The 17239-nt window shown below is 38.5% G+C and overlaps 1 protein-coding gene across 3 annotated transcripts in view; it reads right to left on the bottom strand.

Annotated features, from left to right (window-relative positions):
• The window catches only part of amot (angiomotin), a 129627-nt gene that overhangs the window by 12749 nt on the left and 99639 nt on the right, over positions 1 to 17239 (bottom strand). For all 3 annotated transcript variants that reach the window (XM_028815544.2, XM_028815546.2, XM_028815545.2), the window contains exons 6-10: positions 16222 to 16367; positions 13751 to 13900; positions 9990 to 10180; positions 4262 to 4384; positions 415 to 644 (exon numbers count right to left, since the gene is read on the bottom strand). In XM_028815544.2, coding sequence (XP_028671377.1) covers positions 415 to 644; positions 4262 to 4384; positions 9990 to 10180; positions 13751 to 13900; positions 16222 to 16367 — 840 coding nt within the window. The remainder of the gene's footprint in view (positions 1 to 414; positions 645 to 4261; positions 4385 to 9989; positions 10181 to 13750; positions 13901 to 16221; positions 16368 to 17239) is intronic.

Raw genomic sequence — 17239 nt, 5'->3', positions numbered from 1 at the left:
ATTAATTTGTTACATTCATTATAATGTAGAAATAAACACAAAACAAAGGTGAAGTTAACCCTATATAACGTTTATCTTTATGGATGGCTATGAAAAAAAATTAAGCAATTCAAAATCTTAACAAAAAGCTATCCTAAAACAAGGAAAAATATGGACATTGAATAGATTTGTAATGTGAAGCGGGTGAAAACAATACTCATAGCTGTAAACTTCAAAGAGAAACAAACGCCAAATTATTACGCATTTCTGAGATGCAATTGAAGAAACAGGTTAGAAAGAAAGCATCAATCATTCCAGGACCAGAATGGCCCACCTCTGACATATAGAAATGTCCACACTAATAAAAGACACATTATCAAATTATGCATCAAAGATAAATAACAGTAGAAGCCAGCAGCCATCTCAGAAACTCACCCAGGCTTCCTTTCCAGCTTTTGTCTTCCTTTCTTTCCTCTGCAATTGGGCTGCTGCTCACAGCAAGGGAACTGGAGAGCAGACCAGAGCCAGCATTGGCAATAGACATCAGAGATTTGGACGGCCTCATGGAAGATGGCTCTGTTTTGCTAGGTTCTTTCCTTGATCTCTGCTGAAGAACTTTTATCATGGCATCTTTCTCAATTATTTGGGCGTGAAGATTTTTTATTCTGGGATGGAAAAAAAAAAAAAAAAAGCATCAATCACGATTATGCAAATTCACAATTTCTGTATATTATGGTTTTGTATATACAGTCATATGAAAAAGTTTGGGAACCCCTCTCAGCCTGCATAATAATTTACTCTACTTTCAACAAAAAAGATAACAGTGGTATGTTTTTCATTTCCTAGGAACATCTGAGTACTGGGGTGTTTTCCAAACAAAGATTTTTAGTGAAGCAATATTTAGTTGTATGAAATTAAATCAAATGTGAACAACTGGCTGTGCAAAAATTTGGGTCCCCTTGTAATTTTGCTGATTTGAATGCATGTAACTGCTGATTACTAGCAACACCAAATTGGTTGGATTAGCTCGTTAAGCCTTGAACTTCATAGACAGGTGTGTCCAATCATAAGAAAAGGTATTTAAGGTGGTCAATTGCAGATTGTGCTTCCCTTTGACTCTCCTCTGAAGAGTGACAGCATGGGATCCTCAAAGCAACTCTCCAAAGATCTGAAAACAAAGATTGTTCAGTCTCATGGTTTAGGGGAAGGCTACAAAAAGCTATCTCAGAGGTTTAAACTGTCAGTTTCAACTGTAAGGAATGTAATCAGGAAATGGAAGGCCACAGGCACAGTTGCTGTTAAACCCAGGTCGGTCTGGCAGGCCAAGAAAAATACAGGAGCGGCATATGCGCAGGATTGTGAGAATGGTTACTGACAACCCACAGATCACCTCCAAAGACCTGCAAGAACATCTTGCTGTAGATGGTGTATCTGTACATCGTTCTACAATTCAGCTCAATTTGCACAAAGAAGATCTGTATGGCAGGGTGATGAGAAAGAAGCCCTTTCTGCACTCAAGCCACAAACAGAGTCGCTTGTTGTATGCAAATGCTTACTGTGATGGACGACCGGCATTTCAGTCCGGCCGGGACGTCCCTCAAATGATGAAAACCGCCTTTACAGGACAATACATCCACCGGGACACTAGATGGCAGCTCCCCTGGATGAAAATGGTTCCCCGGACTTCCACAGGGCAGCATGGGACATGGAGTCCGGTTCGTCAGCCCTGCTGGGTGCCGTGGGTGCCGCCAGGGGGAGCTCGCCAAGAACCAGGGGGATATTACGATGACGTCAACCCGGAAGTACTTCGGGGTCACGAGGATGGAAGCCCGCAGTACTTCCGGAACACTTGATGAAGGAAGATGTGGTGCAGACCCGGAGAAGAAATAGTTCCGGGTCATGGACTTTAAAAGGACTGTGGAAAACCCCAACAGACTGAGCCAGAGTTGGGTGGGAGTGTGACGGAGCTGCTGGGAGTTGGAGGATTGTGTGATTTATTATTATTGATTATTGTATTGATTTATTATGGGAAGAATTGTGGAGTGTGTGGTGCTTTGTGCACTTTACAGAAGAATATTAAAGAAAGTATTCTTGGTGCTTTTAAAAGTGTGTCCTGGACATCTGTCTGGTGGGTTCAAGGGGCGCTATAGAGCACTTTATTCCACATCATTTAGACAAGCCAGATTCATTTTGGAACAAAGTGCTTTGGACTGAGGAGACAAAAATTGAGTTATTTGGTCATAACAAAAAGAGCTTTACGTGGCGGAAGAAGAACACCTTCTACCTACTGTCAAATTTGGTGGAGGTTCCATCATGCTGTGGGGCTGTGTGGCTAGTTCAGGGACTGGAGCCCTTGATAAAGTCAAGGGTTGGATGAATTCAACTCAACATCAACACATTCTTCAGAATAATGTTCAAGCATCAGTCACAAAGTTGAAGTTACACAGGGGTTGGATATTCCAACAAAACAATGACCCAAAACACAGTTCGAAATCTACAAAGGCATTCATGCAGAGGGAGAAGTACAATGTTCTGGAATGGCCGTCACAGTCCCCTGACTTGAATATCATTGAAAATCTATGGGATGATGTGAAGCAGACTGTCCATGCTCAGCAGCCATCAAATTTAACTGAACTGGAGAGATTTTGTATGGAAGAATGGTCAAAATACCTCCATCCAGAATCCAGACACTCATCAAAGGCTATAGGAGGTGTCTAGAGGCTGTTATATTTGCAAAAGGAGGCTCAACTAAGTATTGATGTAATATCTCTGTTGGGGTGCCCAAATTTATGCACCTGTCTAATTTTGTTATGATGCATATTGCATATTTTCTGTTAATCCAATAAACTTAATGTCACTGCTGAAATACTACTGTTTCCATAAGGCATGTCATATATTAAAAGGAAGTTGTTACTTTGAAAGCTCAGACAATGATAAACAAAAATCCAAAGAATGAAGAGGGGGTTCCCAAACTTTTTCATACGACTGTAAATATGACCTTTCTCTTCGATGTTAAATATTAAGCAGCAACAGTATTGGTAATATTGGTAAATAAGACTCATATCATGCATGTCAACAAAGGAGTGAAGCAGTCTCAATAGCACAATATTGTAGATTGTTTTTTAAATTGAAATTTCTAAAAAAAAAAAAAATAATGCCAGTTATCTTTATTCCATGCCTACTGGACAAAATAAAACTTTTGTACACAAAATGTACTGCTATGAAAAGAGTAATAACACTGTTTAGTTAATTGCTTCTTCTCTCGTCTCCTCTCTTATAATTTGGTGGTCTGATTGTGTCAGAACAAATGTTATCAAATCCTTCTGGCAGACCAAATGCTGCAAAAACACAAGACAAGGAGACAGCATATAGTGTCAAAAGCCCTGACAGAAGATCGTTGCATTGGGCGACTTTGGCAAACACCACTTCCTATTATCTGTAGTGTCCACTCATAATAACTGAACACCTGGATGTCATTATGCCTCAGTTTATTTATAGTTGTAGTATTATTGAATGAGAAATATAAAACAGTGTGAACTTTAAAAGAAAAATAAAAAACCTCCTAAAAAGACAATAACACAAGTAAGAATGTGCAACAATTTTCCAGTGTGGTATCTGCAACACATCCAAACATATTCCAGCCAAGACCTCACAGTGCGTCTTTCGCAGAAATCGTCTGCATAAATGATTTCAAGTCTTAAGCTAGCTATAATATTTCAGTGACTTAAGGCCATATTCTAAACATGCTGCCTATGAAGAAACATTGAAATATTACTGGACATATTGAAAAATGAGCTAACCACATGATAAATGTAGCAAGAAAGTACATTTATTTCAAGTGTGGACTGCATTCTGCCATTACTGAAAAGAAATTATTTAACCTGGCATCTGTCTATCATGGGCTATTTCGGCCAAGCACAACAGCCTGGCTAGATACAAGATATGTACACTGGGAAACCTAAATTATACAAGACAAACATGAAATGCAATGGAAATACCATAAAGCTGCACAAAAGCCCAGAAGGCACTGAATGATTTATAAACAACAATGTCCAGTGCTCAAACTCTAAGGCAAAGAATAAACTGTTTATAAACTTTACCTCTACACACAAGCACAAAGAGTGAGGACTTCATTTATTTTTTGCTGTTTACATTTACTGAGAACATTACAATTTAAAAGTTATACTGACATAAGGAAAAAGGGACATTTTATGAAGTGTCCCACATGTCCAAATCATCAGTGACGGGATGCTCAGACCAGTTGAGCGGAGAGTGTTTTTACCTGCTCTCCATGTCCAAACATCTCCGGTTAGCAATCAGGATCTCCTCCTCTTCCCTCTGAATGCGCGCCTCCACTGATGTGTCATAGCTGCTGGTCGGGGAGTGACTGATTCCAGTGGTGTCCCTTATGAAAAAGAAAATATGGTGCCCAAATATTATTCTTAAATGTTGCAATAACAATTCATCAGCATATCTTATCTTTAATATAATTAACACTAGCAGGGAACAATCAGACTAACTGCTGACAACAACTGCTTAATTAACAGAATATGAAATTATGGGTGGGATGAGAAGAATCAATGGAAGAATGTTTGACACATTCTAAAGTAAGAAAGCAGGCAATGACTCTCCATGATTAAATCAAGTTCAGGGGGAACTTAAAAGAAATATTTACGAAACCAGATGAATGAATATTATCTGTTAGTGACCTGAGATGAAGACTGGACTCCTTCAGTACTGTGTCACTTCGGAGAAGTGTACTAGTGCATGCTCACCCAACTGAACTGACCTTTAGCCACATAAGCTCATAATTTTTCTTTTAATTTGATGGCCCATAGTTCTTATTTGTGATCTTTTGAATTTATGGTGTATATTTTCTGCTTGAATTAAAACTTCAATTCACTCCTTGGTTCTCTTCCACTTCTTGCTACCTTCTCACTTGTTTTTTGTAAATGTGCTGCCTATGATCGCTTTCATTCCAGAAAGACCATCTGTTCTTGGAAAGCATTCCCAGGCCACTTTCTCAAGTCTTATTCTGCCGATATTACTCCATTCCATACACAAAATTCATCTTATCTATTTGGTTCTGCTTCTGCTGCACTAAAATTTGAAGAAGTTATTCCTGTTTAGAAACTTTTGATTCCACTGAGCTCCCTATTGTGAATATTTTTCTGCCTCAAACCTTACACTCTAATTCAGTACCTAATTGTCAGCCAATAATATGAAACTTTCCATTCTGGACTTTGATGTTAACAAGACACTGAGACATCTTTTGTGTACTTGTGAAAGTGCAGTGGCAGAACTAGTGGGCTGAAATTCTACTACTTCAGTGCTTTCTTTGATGTCGCTGACCTGAAGAATAAAGCTGGTCTTACTGCAACAGGCTATTCCAGAATACATTCCTACTTGCCCTGTCTGGCTGGGAAAACATCCAGTAAGGTGCCTTGGAAGTCTGGTTGCAGTGGAAAGAGAAGGAGGGCTTAGGAATGCAGGGATGCTACAAATGGTTCCAGCCTGAAGTTCCTAGAGGAAACTGATGGCCATTCCTGAACCATGAAGTGATTCTGGGACTTTGACTAAAAATAGACCCTATTAATGGGAATTTAAAGGCTGTGTCAATGTCAGAGAACTACTGAGAACAAATAGTTGACTAGCAGAAGGAAGAATGACAAGGGGTATAAAGATGGGAGATAACAAAGAGCTTAGTGTGGTGGGGAAGTGGCCAAGCCATTGCACCTGGTATGCAGGGGTCAAAACCTGTTAAGGAAGGGCTAGTGATGCAACAGATTTTAGTGTTTGACTTTTGCTTAGTTTGAAACTTTCTGCCTTCATGGTATTTTCTCTGGGTGCTGTTTCAAGGATCAGTCGTTCATCCACTTGTGTTAGAGTCTCTCTCTAGCATGACTTCATATTCCAGATGGATACAGGTATCAGTCAACTGTAAAAGAAATTCACTCCTAGGTGTGTAGTAAACACATATAAACTCACTGCCTACCTCAGTGACATCAATGTATGGATGTTAATATCCTACACTGAGCATAAACAGAGTTTTAATATAATCATGCTTGACACCTTCTCTCTACCTTTTTAAGCCCATAAACCTTTCCAATTGATCATTGTCACATAGCCTTAATGGATCGCTCAATAGAAGTCAGAGTTTTGAAAAAACACATGTTTATAGAAGAGATGTTTAACTACCACCTATGGAACTTTGATCCTGCCTAATCCTGCCACTGCCCCTATCACTTTTTCATCCGATTACTGCACTTTATTTGTTGAGAGACTACAACAAGTTCAAATGCTACCGCTGCAGTTTTGGCAGTGACCAAGTGTAACACACACAGTGCTACTACATGACCCCTCCACCAGCCTGACTACAATGGATTCCTGTATGATATTATCTACAAAACTTTTCTACTGACTTATACAGATGCCATCTACTCTGATAACCAGTTGTTGCTGCCTGATTTATACTGACCTGCCAGGAAACTGAGATCATCATATGCTAGTCTTCCCAAGATACCTGCATGCTTGCCAACAATTGCATCATTTATATTCGTGGCTCTTACTCAGTGTACCCCTCTCTATCTCTAGGTACATTCAAAGCACAGTAAAAACCTACCTTTACTGTCTATTGTAATTTAATTAGCTATACCTGTTAACTATTACAGGCAGAGTCAGTTTTCCCTAGTTCATACTTATTTGCATAGACTTTTTAATGGTTTAAATGTTTTAATTTATTATGTAATTAATTCATTTATATTTTATCTTATTACATCAAATTATATTAATTTATTTCATAACATGCATTGATTATGTGCTACTCAAAAAGTGCTATTAAAAACATTGACTGATTGACTAGCATCCAGCCCTCCATGTAGGCCCTCCAACCTACAGGGAAAAACCTGGGGGTTGGTGGCAGAATTGGCATTGAGGCCACCATAAAAAAACCTCACACTGTTCCATTCCATCTGAACTTGTGTGTTGCTGAGGTGTCACCTGTTGCATGGCTGCACTGAGGTCCTAATCTGGGATCATGAGTTGGTTTATCATGTGGTGGGTGCGGCAATGCGCTATATCAGCATGTGCTCCTAATTTCTCTCTCTCTAGTTTTATGAAAAAAATTAACAATTATATATGAAAAAAGTGGTAAGGCAGTTGAATAGTAAATTCAAGATGAAATTGTTAATATATCTGCATCCTTTGCACAGGATACTAATGCAATTATCACTCAGTGGTCCCCAGTTTCCTGTAGATCATAGAGGAAGACTGGCCTTTATGCTGCACAAGGGGGCTACGCCCCCTGCTCGCTTCGCTCGCCTACCCCCGGCGTTTTGAACCCGTGCCCGCTGGGCAGCCACGTGTGAGGATGACGCACGTTTAATACAGAGCGTTCGCCCGTGTCACTCTGGGGCCTCCCACTGTTAATACGGAGCTCCGTCCGTACTATTATGCGGTGCATTGTGGACTACTGCGGACCCCGTAGTGTTTCCCGTTTCAGTTTGTATCTCGGTCAGCCGAGCTTTGGTTTTTGAAGCTTTTGAATTCCAGTCTTCATTATCAGTAACCTGATGTCCATGTGTTTGGCTCCCTCGTTTAACCTGTTTATGACGTCTTACTTTGCTTTCTACTCTGTCTTTCATTTCTGATCTCGCTTTATTCTGCTTTTGTTTCAATGACACCTGGTCCATGGTGAATATAATTTGCCTTTTTCGAGTAATAATTTTCATTTGTTTGCGATACTGTGATGTTTATTGTACTGTTAATAATACATCACTGTAATGTGATTCACCTATGATGTATAGGTTAGATGTGTGAGGATGACGTATGTTTAATACGTAGCGTTCGGCCGTGTCACTCTGGGTCTCCCCACCATTTGTGTGGCGCCTGCGCACGTGCGTAGTCTCTCCCGTTTCACTCTGGGGGGGGGCTTTGTGTGGCACTTGCGCACTATGTCTTTTGCTTCTACGGGCAGGTCCCTGCGTCCATATCCGGTTTACCATTCTCGTTTAGTAATATGGATATCACCATGGTCATTTACTGTATGTCAAACTCCTACTTGTCCTTCTCATTCTACCCCAGAGGATGATTTGTACAGTTTTTGGCTGTCACTGCCTTTAAGAGGCTAAAGAATCACAAGGTAAAACTAATGGTACAGAAAATATTCCCAAATGAGTGACTTGTCTTATCAGAAATTTCACAGTGGTTCCAGAGAATGTATACATGTCTGTTACTGCTCTCCACAAGCAGTCACCATACAAACCAGGCTGAGGCACTGGGAAAACTGTATCACAATCTGTAGCTGCTGTTGATTTGGTGACGTTTTCTTTTTTTTTCTTTTTAGGCATATCCTTTTCTCCTGAATGTTTTCTAGGGTAATGTAGAGGGTGCATTTCACTGCCAGTACTTCCAAAGGCCCAACAAGGCACTGTCAGGATTCTTTGCAATGTTGACAGAGCAAATAATGGCAAAGATTTCAAGAAGCCATCTGGTCATCTTCAGGATATTTCACAGAACAAATGTGAAGTACTTCTGGGGGTGATATACTGTATATACCGCAAACAATGATACATGTGAATTTCCCATTGGGATTAATAAAGTATCTATCTATCTATCTATCTATGAAGTAGACCATACAAAGAATAACCGAGGGCAAAATATGTTCCCTTTGCACCCTGACAGGTGACATGGGGAGGCGATCAGTGCAAGGTCATTTATATAGATTCCAAATGGAAAAATTCTAATGCACATTTATAGAAGTCAAAAACATGATAAAAAAGAAATGTAATTCTAACATCAAATTAAGTCCTTTAAATCCCTCTTGTACAGATGCTTCTGTGGAACATCTCAAAAACCAATGGTACATGTAAACCTTGTGCGTTTCAGCAAATTTATTAAATTACTAGCGGAGGAAATCAGTTAAGAATAGTAGTGTGCCTTGCAAAAAACACAATTTTACACGAGATGCACATCAGCAAGCTGGTTGTCTTTATTCAAGAACTCTCTGAAAAATCCCACTTCCTCAAGGGAATTCAGAGACTAACACCAAGGCTGCAGCTTTGGAAATTATAAATTATGACCAGTGTGTTGTTGAGCTAGTGGTCTGTGAAGACACCATCTGGTACAAAAATACATAAAAAAAATATTGTTGATCACATCAAAAAAACAAAAAAAAAATCAGCATGCACTTGTGGATGACATACACTGAAAAAGCTGGAAACACGAGATAAGACTGCTGATTTCAACAGGCTGGGGAAAAAAAAGATAAATAAAAAAACTACCAACCCCCAGTGTGTTCAACTGCAGCTACAATCAAATTCAATGTTCTTGTTCAGGCCATGGAGAGCTGTGTTCCTTACTACCTCCTGCCCTTGTATGTTCCACCAGGAAGCCTTTGTTTTTCTTATGCCTGCTTAATTAACTGTGCCTCGTCTTTCCAGACACTAAAAATTTACACTGTTTCTTAGTCTGGGTCCTGAGCTGTGGAATGAGTTTTGCAAGACCATCTGCACTGCCTGTCTATTAATGGTTACACAACCTCTTCACAAAGCATCTTGGGACGACTCAGGTTTCCAGTCCCTCTAATCTCCTGCATATCTATAGCTCTATCATAAAAATACATCAGCTAACTAGTTTTATATTTCCAGTTGATCATCTACTGTAGTTATGAAGCTATCTAGACAATTGCTCTCCAAGTTTAGCATCAAACCACAAACAATCAGGCATTGTATTTATTTTTATTGTTGTTAAACACCTTACCAAATAATAATAACAACAACAATGTATTTTGGATTTGTATTAAGCTAGCACATTCAGAACCAGATTGATGGGCACAGATTTAATTTTGATAGAAAGAAAAACTTACAAGCTTAAATTTAGGTAACAGCAATTGAAGCGTAAATACCAAAAAACAGGATGTAGTAAGTGGATGTTCTGGGAAGAAATGTATTTCAGAGAATGGATAGAGACTTCAGCATATAATAACATGTTCTCTGGCTTTTGCAATGTACCTTTGCGTAGCAGCGGTTGCAGCAGCGTCCAAGGCAAACTGCCGCATGACGCTTTCCTCCAGGTACTTTTGCTCCCATTTTGTCATGTCAGCTTCAAGTGCCAGAATGCGTTCTTCCTTTTCACGCAAGTGTTCCATCAGAGCAGCAGCATTGTACTCTAAATTGTTGCTGTTTTGAGTTGTGCCTTGCCGCTGTGGAAGACAGGAAGATAAAGAGAATTTAATATTTATACCTGATAAATTGCAGCATTGACAAGTTCACTACATAACGACAAACCTATGACTTTGTATTGACCTATAAATAAAAAGTAAAACAATGCTTTGTGACTTGACTTTCAAGAAACCAGTGGGACAAAACCAAGTAAGCCAGTGTGTTTTTAGCCTTGGCTTTTTTAATATAATTATATGCTGCTCAAGTTATTCATTCTAACTAAGCTCATCATCTAAGGTTGCGCCATACTGTTAAGTGAACTCCTTAGCTTGACTGGATTTTTAATTGTCTATGGAGTCCAAAATAATTTCTAGTTTAAAATTCATCACCAACACTTGTTAATACAGTTGAGTTTAGAGGAAATGAATGCGTTCCAGCATTCTTTGTTGCTGTGATGCTTTGATTTCTTTGTAAACAGTTTAACCAGCAGGGAAAGTTAATTAGTCTCTTCCCTGTGGCCTACACAGTTGGGGGCACCATATTTTTTCTTGAGAGCTGCATGTGATGAAGGCTCAGACAATTAGGTCAGAGAGACTGATAAGTTTCATAAAGAAAAATTCTTCACCACAGTTAATGCCAACATATTTGACATTTAAAACTGCTCACAGTCGAAATTAATGGGAAAACCAGTAGGTGTGCTGGAGCAAGGAGTCAACTTAAATGCTGGAAATGGGTGTTGATATGGTGGAATTTTGTAGTTTTTAAAAACAAATCTTGGCATACACAAAATAAGAAACTTCATTTAGAAATATAATTTCTACCTTAAAGGAATACTCCACCAAAAAAAAGGATAGATTTTTTAATACATTAATACAGATAACGTAGTTTGTACATTTATTAATCTAATGTTTCTGTGGAGAAAGGACATAAAATATCTGATAGAACAGAAGCCAATGGTTAGCAACACTAGACAACAGCAAAAAATATCAAAAACGTTCATGGAAAAATCTCATGTCACTCATATTAAATAATCCAAATGTCACGTTGTCCAGTTATACACTCATTACGTGCAAAACACAACCTTTGAATTTTGAAAAGAAAGACCCCACTCTACCCTCATTCATTGGTCAAAAGTCCCATCTTCATTTCAAAAGCACAACTCCTTTGGTCACCATTGGGTCCCCTTCTATCACAAACTTTGTTATGTCCTTCCTCCAGAAAAACATAATATATTTTTTTTTCTTGGCCATCATTACAAACCACATTGGATAACATAGAAAAAATATATCTTTGGGTGGAGTATTTCTTTAAACATGCATGTTCAAGAATTCAGACTTTAGCTTCAAATTTATATACCACCTAGTTTTTTTTTTTTTTTATAAAAAGGGATGTGACAGAGAATAATAAAATTACTGATATTTATAACAAAATTGCAACCCAACAAACATTGTTCTCTGGTGCCCATCCTAACCCGATAGAGTATATCAATTTTATTCAATGATAAACAGAAATAAAAGATTACCAAAAACTGAATCGGGAGCAAAGTTGGACTCTCCCACCTAACCACTTCTTTTATTTATATAAGTAAAACATTCAAGAGTTTTAAGATAACTCTGTGATCATGGGATGTTCAGGTGGAGGACAGAGAATACAAAGGCCCAGAGGATTGGTTTGCCCACTACTGCAGCTCAACGTAATTAAAAAAGGAGATGTGGGTGGACTTTAAAAAGAGCAAAGCCCAATTACTGACCAACCTACTACTAATTACGGCACAGACCTAGTCTGTTTTAATAGTTGTATTACTTACAACTTTACAAATACTAACATTTCTTAAACAAGATGCTCTTAATAAAATAGTGACCTCAATATTAGAATTATTATGGATGTCAGTTTTGGAAATTATTCCTAGTTTCAAAACTAAAACAAATGGTACACATTCATTGAAGAGTGTTGCACATAAGAAAAAAGTGAAAAGCCGGACTTCTTTTTTAAGCCCCTTTGAAATAAATGGTGCCATACAGCCAGCCATGTGGGACAAAACAGGAAACTTTCAGAAGAATAAAGTGTCTGAAAACCCATTACACCACATGACTTTTCCCGCAATTTTCAGTAGACTAGACTGGGCTAGCAGAGTTGACTTCATTTACATAATTGTACTGGGTCAGAGCAGTCACAGCACACTCCTGTGACGCCCATTGTATAGACTGGCAGCCCCAGCGACTCGGTCAGACTGGTTTGGGACTTTGTCTTAAGTTGTGGGGTTAGGCCTCTGTATGTGCAAGAATTAACAACCAATGAGCACCCAGCTGGAAGCACAAGGCATGTAATGTAGCCAAAACGAGGAGGAGGAAAACCGGTGTTTTGGACTGTAGAAACACAACTGTGGCTTGTCTGTCCAACATCTTGTGTTTCTCGTATTGCAGCAGAACAGAAAAAAAATGACTGCCCGCAGTTGAACTCACCATACCCATAAAAATTCATACAGCTAAAGCTGTTGTCAGACAGTGTGTCAATTGGCCACTGAAATGTGACAAGCTTGCAATACTTCGTAAAACTAAGAACCTGTCACCCCTGTAATTCAGAGTCATGTAATCTTACATCCTCAAGATGACAGGATCCTGCAACCACAGTCATGTGTGAGATGCTCTCTATGTAGTCATATAATGTATTTGCATATCTATCAGGTAAACTCTCAATTTAGAGTCAACCCAAATTTTCTTACAAACATGTCTGGAGTAATACCAAATAGGATTAGGCTTTTTAGTGATAAAATCTTTGTGATTTCATACATGGCTGACCTTGCTCAACTCTTTGAATCCTAATACACCTTCCATAACTCAATATCAAAATGATACATTTTTTTCTAGATTTACACCACATAAAGTAATTTCCTTTGTGTGGAACAGCATGGAGCTTCTTAAGAATCTAGCTAGAATTAATTAATTTTATTTTAAAATACATCTACTGGACTCCTACCTACTTTTCGGTTTAACACCTGTTGTTTAAATCAATATGAGGAAATAAAATATAAAAGACACCTTCTTACTAACTACCTTTATGCATTGGGGGAGATTTTGATGTTGCTCAAAAATAAGGAATCTTAACCCTGTTTGTGTTTTACTGGATTGATTGTACTTTTGGTTGGACTTACTTTACACCTTTTGGTTATGGCAATGTGTATGTGATGGTTGTATTATAACTCTTCTATTGTGGATGCACATAACAAGAAATAATATTTTATAAAAACGTGATACTTCAACATACAGCAATGCTGCTAAATCAGCTAGTTACCATACAGCTAGTGGGTAATATCTCTGGGAGGGTTAATTGTGAAGCTGTTATCTTGCATAATGATTTAAAAACAAAATTACCTAAATGGTTCCTGGAATAACTATGATAAAGATCTGTAGTTTCTAACTCCCTTTCATGCAAGAAAGACAAATAAAAGCTTTTCATAGGCTAATAAGAGAGCTTATTTAGTGAGGAAAGGAAGACAATTGAAAGAGAACTAGCAGAAAAACAAAACTAGCAAATGCTGACTTGTTGACAAGCTGGTTTCTGAATGCTTTCAATTCCATTCATGCAGCAGCTTGCCGTATTATACTTTGTACCTGCTGCAGGCGCATACTCTCCAGCTCTCTCTCTAGGCGAGTCCTTAGACGGTGCTCAAGGTGCTCTCTCTTCTCACAGGCCGCTTGCAACTGTGCCAAGGCCTGCTGCATCTTTTCTACCTTCTCAACGTAGACCTGCTTCTTTTTTAGCTGCAAAAAATAATTTAGAATAAAAATACTTTGCATTATTGCTTTTTTTTATTACCAAGCTGTTTCTGGATTACATAGCATACACACATATTTTCCTGTAAATTGGAAGACCTGCTTGCAGTGCTAGATGCAGATTAACGTCATATGCCGGACGGAGCAATTGCAGGTTAAAGACCTTTCTCAAGGGCCCAATGAAGTAGTGTCACTTCTGGCATTTATAACATTCGAACCGGCAACCTTCCACCGGAAAAAAGACCATGCCTGAGACAACTGAGCTAAGGAATCATTCCTTTTGCCGAAGTGGCTGCTAAATTTTAATTACTTGTCTTGAACGAGTCATGAACCTTTCTGTCCTTCTCTGCTGCTCAAACAGTGTGTTTACATCTGCTTTAATAACTCGGTTATTCTCAGAAACCTGGTTTCTAAAATGCCATGTAAACCATTATTCCTGGTAACTAAACATATTAATGAAGTGTTAGTTTAGTTTTTTTCCAGCTATTTGCTATAGATATGTTGAAAGTGCGATTGACTGATGGAGCAGCCAGTGTTCATACCACACATAATCAGTGGCTCAGGTCTGAGATGTAAAAAGAGGATGAATGCAATTTACTTCACAGCGCAGGAAGGGCTGAATGTATTTATAAGGCAAAAGACAACTGTCATGTCCAGCTGTGTTTCTGGTCAGTTTCATGAAGGTTTATATATGGGCTTTTGATTTAATGACAAATGCTTATCAGTCAAATGTGCAATATTTCATGCAAAAGAAGAAATGGTAATGCAAAAGTGATGCACTGTTTACACATTACATTTTATATGTAACATATTTAATTACTTTTTTTGCAAGAAATGAGTAAGGAAACTGTTAATGTTCTCCACACTGTTCAGGAGACACAGGCTCCTTGCCTGTTTGTGGATTCAAAGCACCTGATTAAGATTTTTTAACTGTTTTTTGCAGTTTAATAACATAAGAGCGTTTTCCCCAAGAAAGAACTTCATAGGTGGAGTTGCGCATGTGAACACAGGCTTTTAAGAAACTAGGTTTCTGTCTTAACCGGTTGATTACATCTTGCCTGAAGAAGGGGCCTGAGTTGCCTCAAAAGTTTGCATATTGTAATCTTTTTAGTTAGCCAATAAAAGGTGTCATTTTGCTTGGCTTTTCTCTACATTCATAATGGCTAACACGGTACAACACCCTAGTACTACTGTCTTAACCAGGTAATTTGCCTTTTCACGGTATGTGCATATAAACACACTTGATTCTCACTATCCCACTGAAACCAGGCTGGAAAACCAACGAAGCTAAAGGCATATTTCTTTTGCCCAAGCTAATGCTCATAATTTCGTGGAAGAGACAGGGCACCCTTAAATTATTATTAATTATTATCTAAGCAGGGTCCTTTTCCCAAGATGATAGACAAAAAAATTCAATATACAAACAATGAGTGTCTGAAATGTAAGTACAAAATTAATAGACGGCAACAACAGTTTTCTAAGGATGAGCAAAAAAAGGCATAGATTAACTGTTAGGCCTAGGACTGGATGAGAAATTAGTGATATAACAAAGTGCTGGTAATTCAAAACTAATGGAGTCAGTACAGATGTAGGTGTTCAGTGAAGGCACAGGGAAAAACACCTAAGAACTCAGAAGACTTGGAGCTGTGAACATGGATTATGGGAAGTTCTCTTTATGGCCTGAGAGTAAGAACTGAGAATTAAAAAGATGTCAGCATGGCTGGATGGAGTTTTTGGACAGACGTATGTAAATGTCAGCAAATGCAGGTACTAAAGAGTGCAGCTTTACAAGAACCTGTAAGTCAAGACAAATAAACCCCAGAGGTCGCTGGATGCTGGTGTAAAACAGAGTGAAAAAGAAAGAATTTGCACCTACTCAGTATATAAACAACCTGAACTCAAACTTAAGCAATGTGATCCAATACAAAGCAAGGTATTTCCCAGCCAAGGAGCATTTGCTACAGTAGCACAGAATGACCTCTTCAAAAGTTGAAATGGCATAGGTTTCTCTAGCAGCCAAATACTGAGAGAGGGGAGTAAAGGCTGCCAGCTTCAGAAAACAAAATGTTATTGTAATTATTCTGACTGACCACCACCTGAGGTGTTTAAAATAGTCAACAGCTTTTTTGGCAGTGAACTTTGAGCTACAAGAAATTAGATTAACAGCTTTATTTAAAAAAGGAAATGTCCTACTCTGAATATTTCTGTACACTAAGGGAAACAAGATGATTACAACAGTGAATACAGTTTAAAAAGGTATGCAAATTACTTCTTAAAGGTGAATATCTGCCCTTCTGTGTCACCCTTACCTCTTCCTCAAGCTTGACCACCTTTGCTTGGGCATTATTTAAGGCCTGGTCACGGATTTCAATGTGTCTCCGCTGATCCTCATTGGTGGAGCGAAGTGCATTTAATTCAATCTCCAGTTTCTCCTTTTCTCTTAGATTTTCTTTATCTGAAAACAAACAGCATAACATTCTCAAATCAACTTAATCCAATTCAGGGTCAGGAGGGCTGGAGCCTATCCTAGCAGCTTTGGTGGCTATCCATCACAGGAGCCTCTCATGTATAGACCCATACTCACTCTCACATTGGGGACAATCTGCACACCTTCAATTATGTGGGAGGAAAACTGGAGGAAAGGAAGAAAAAGCAAAGCAGATATAGGGAGAATGTGCAAACTGCACACAGACGATGGTCAAATGTGAGATTCAAACCCATGACACTGAATCTAAGAAGCTGCAACGCTAACTACCACACATCAATGCCACCCACAACCAAAAACTTAAAATTTCTAACCTGGAGATATTGAAAAGCAAGAGGATATAGTCTATTAAAACAGTACACAGTTTAAACAATAAAAGATAAAACAAAAATATTACCCAAACCTTACTGATCAGCACATATTAGCATGCTTACTCTCTCAGGCAGGAACTTTGAAATAATAGTCCATGAAGAATGAGTAAGGGGGAGTCAATCTATTGCTTTGCCTATCTGCAACAATAATTTGAATGACTAATGCATATGATTTTAATGAAAAAAAAAATTTAAATATATTTGCTTTTAACCACAGTTACATATGAGGCATTTTAGATGGCATTTAAATGCATTTCAATTTTAGCCTGCAGCTAATAAGGTACACAATTTACATCTTTGCTTCAGAATATTTAAAACCTCTAGAATTAGAATATTCAATATGCAGCACTCAACAAATATGAAGGCAACCTGAGTCAAGAAGAATACTTTGTGTAGGAAAACTGGTGGAGTAAATCATACCGATGCAGTGCCCGATATATGCAGGTGAGCTGCTCTGGGCTGCCAGTGTAT

The sequence above is a fragment of the Erpetoichthys calabaricus genome, chromosome 12 (genome assembly GCF_900747795.2).
Source record: "Erpetoichthys calabaricus chromosome 12, fErpCal1.3, whole genome shotgun sequence".
Taxonomy (NCBI): Eukaryota; Metazoa; Chordata; class Cladistia; order Polypteriformes; family Polypteridae; genus Erpetoichthys; species Erpetoichthys calabaricus.
This window is presented reverse-complemented; position numbering and strand designations above follow the sequence as displayed.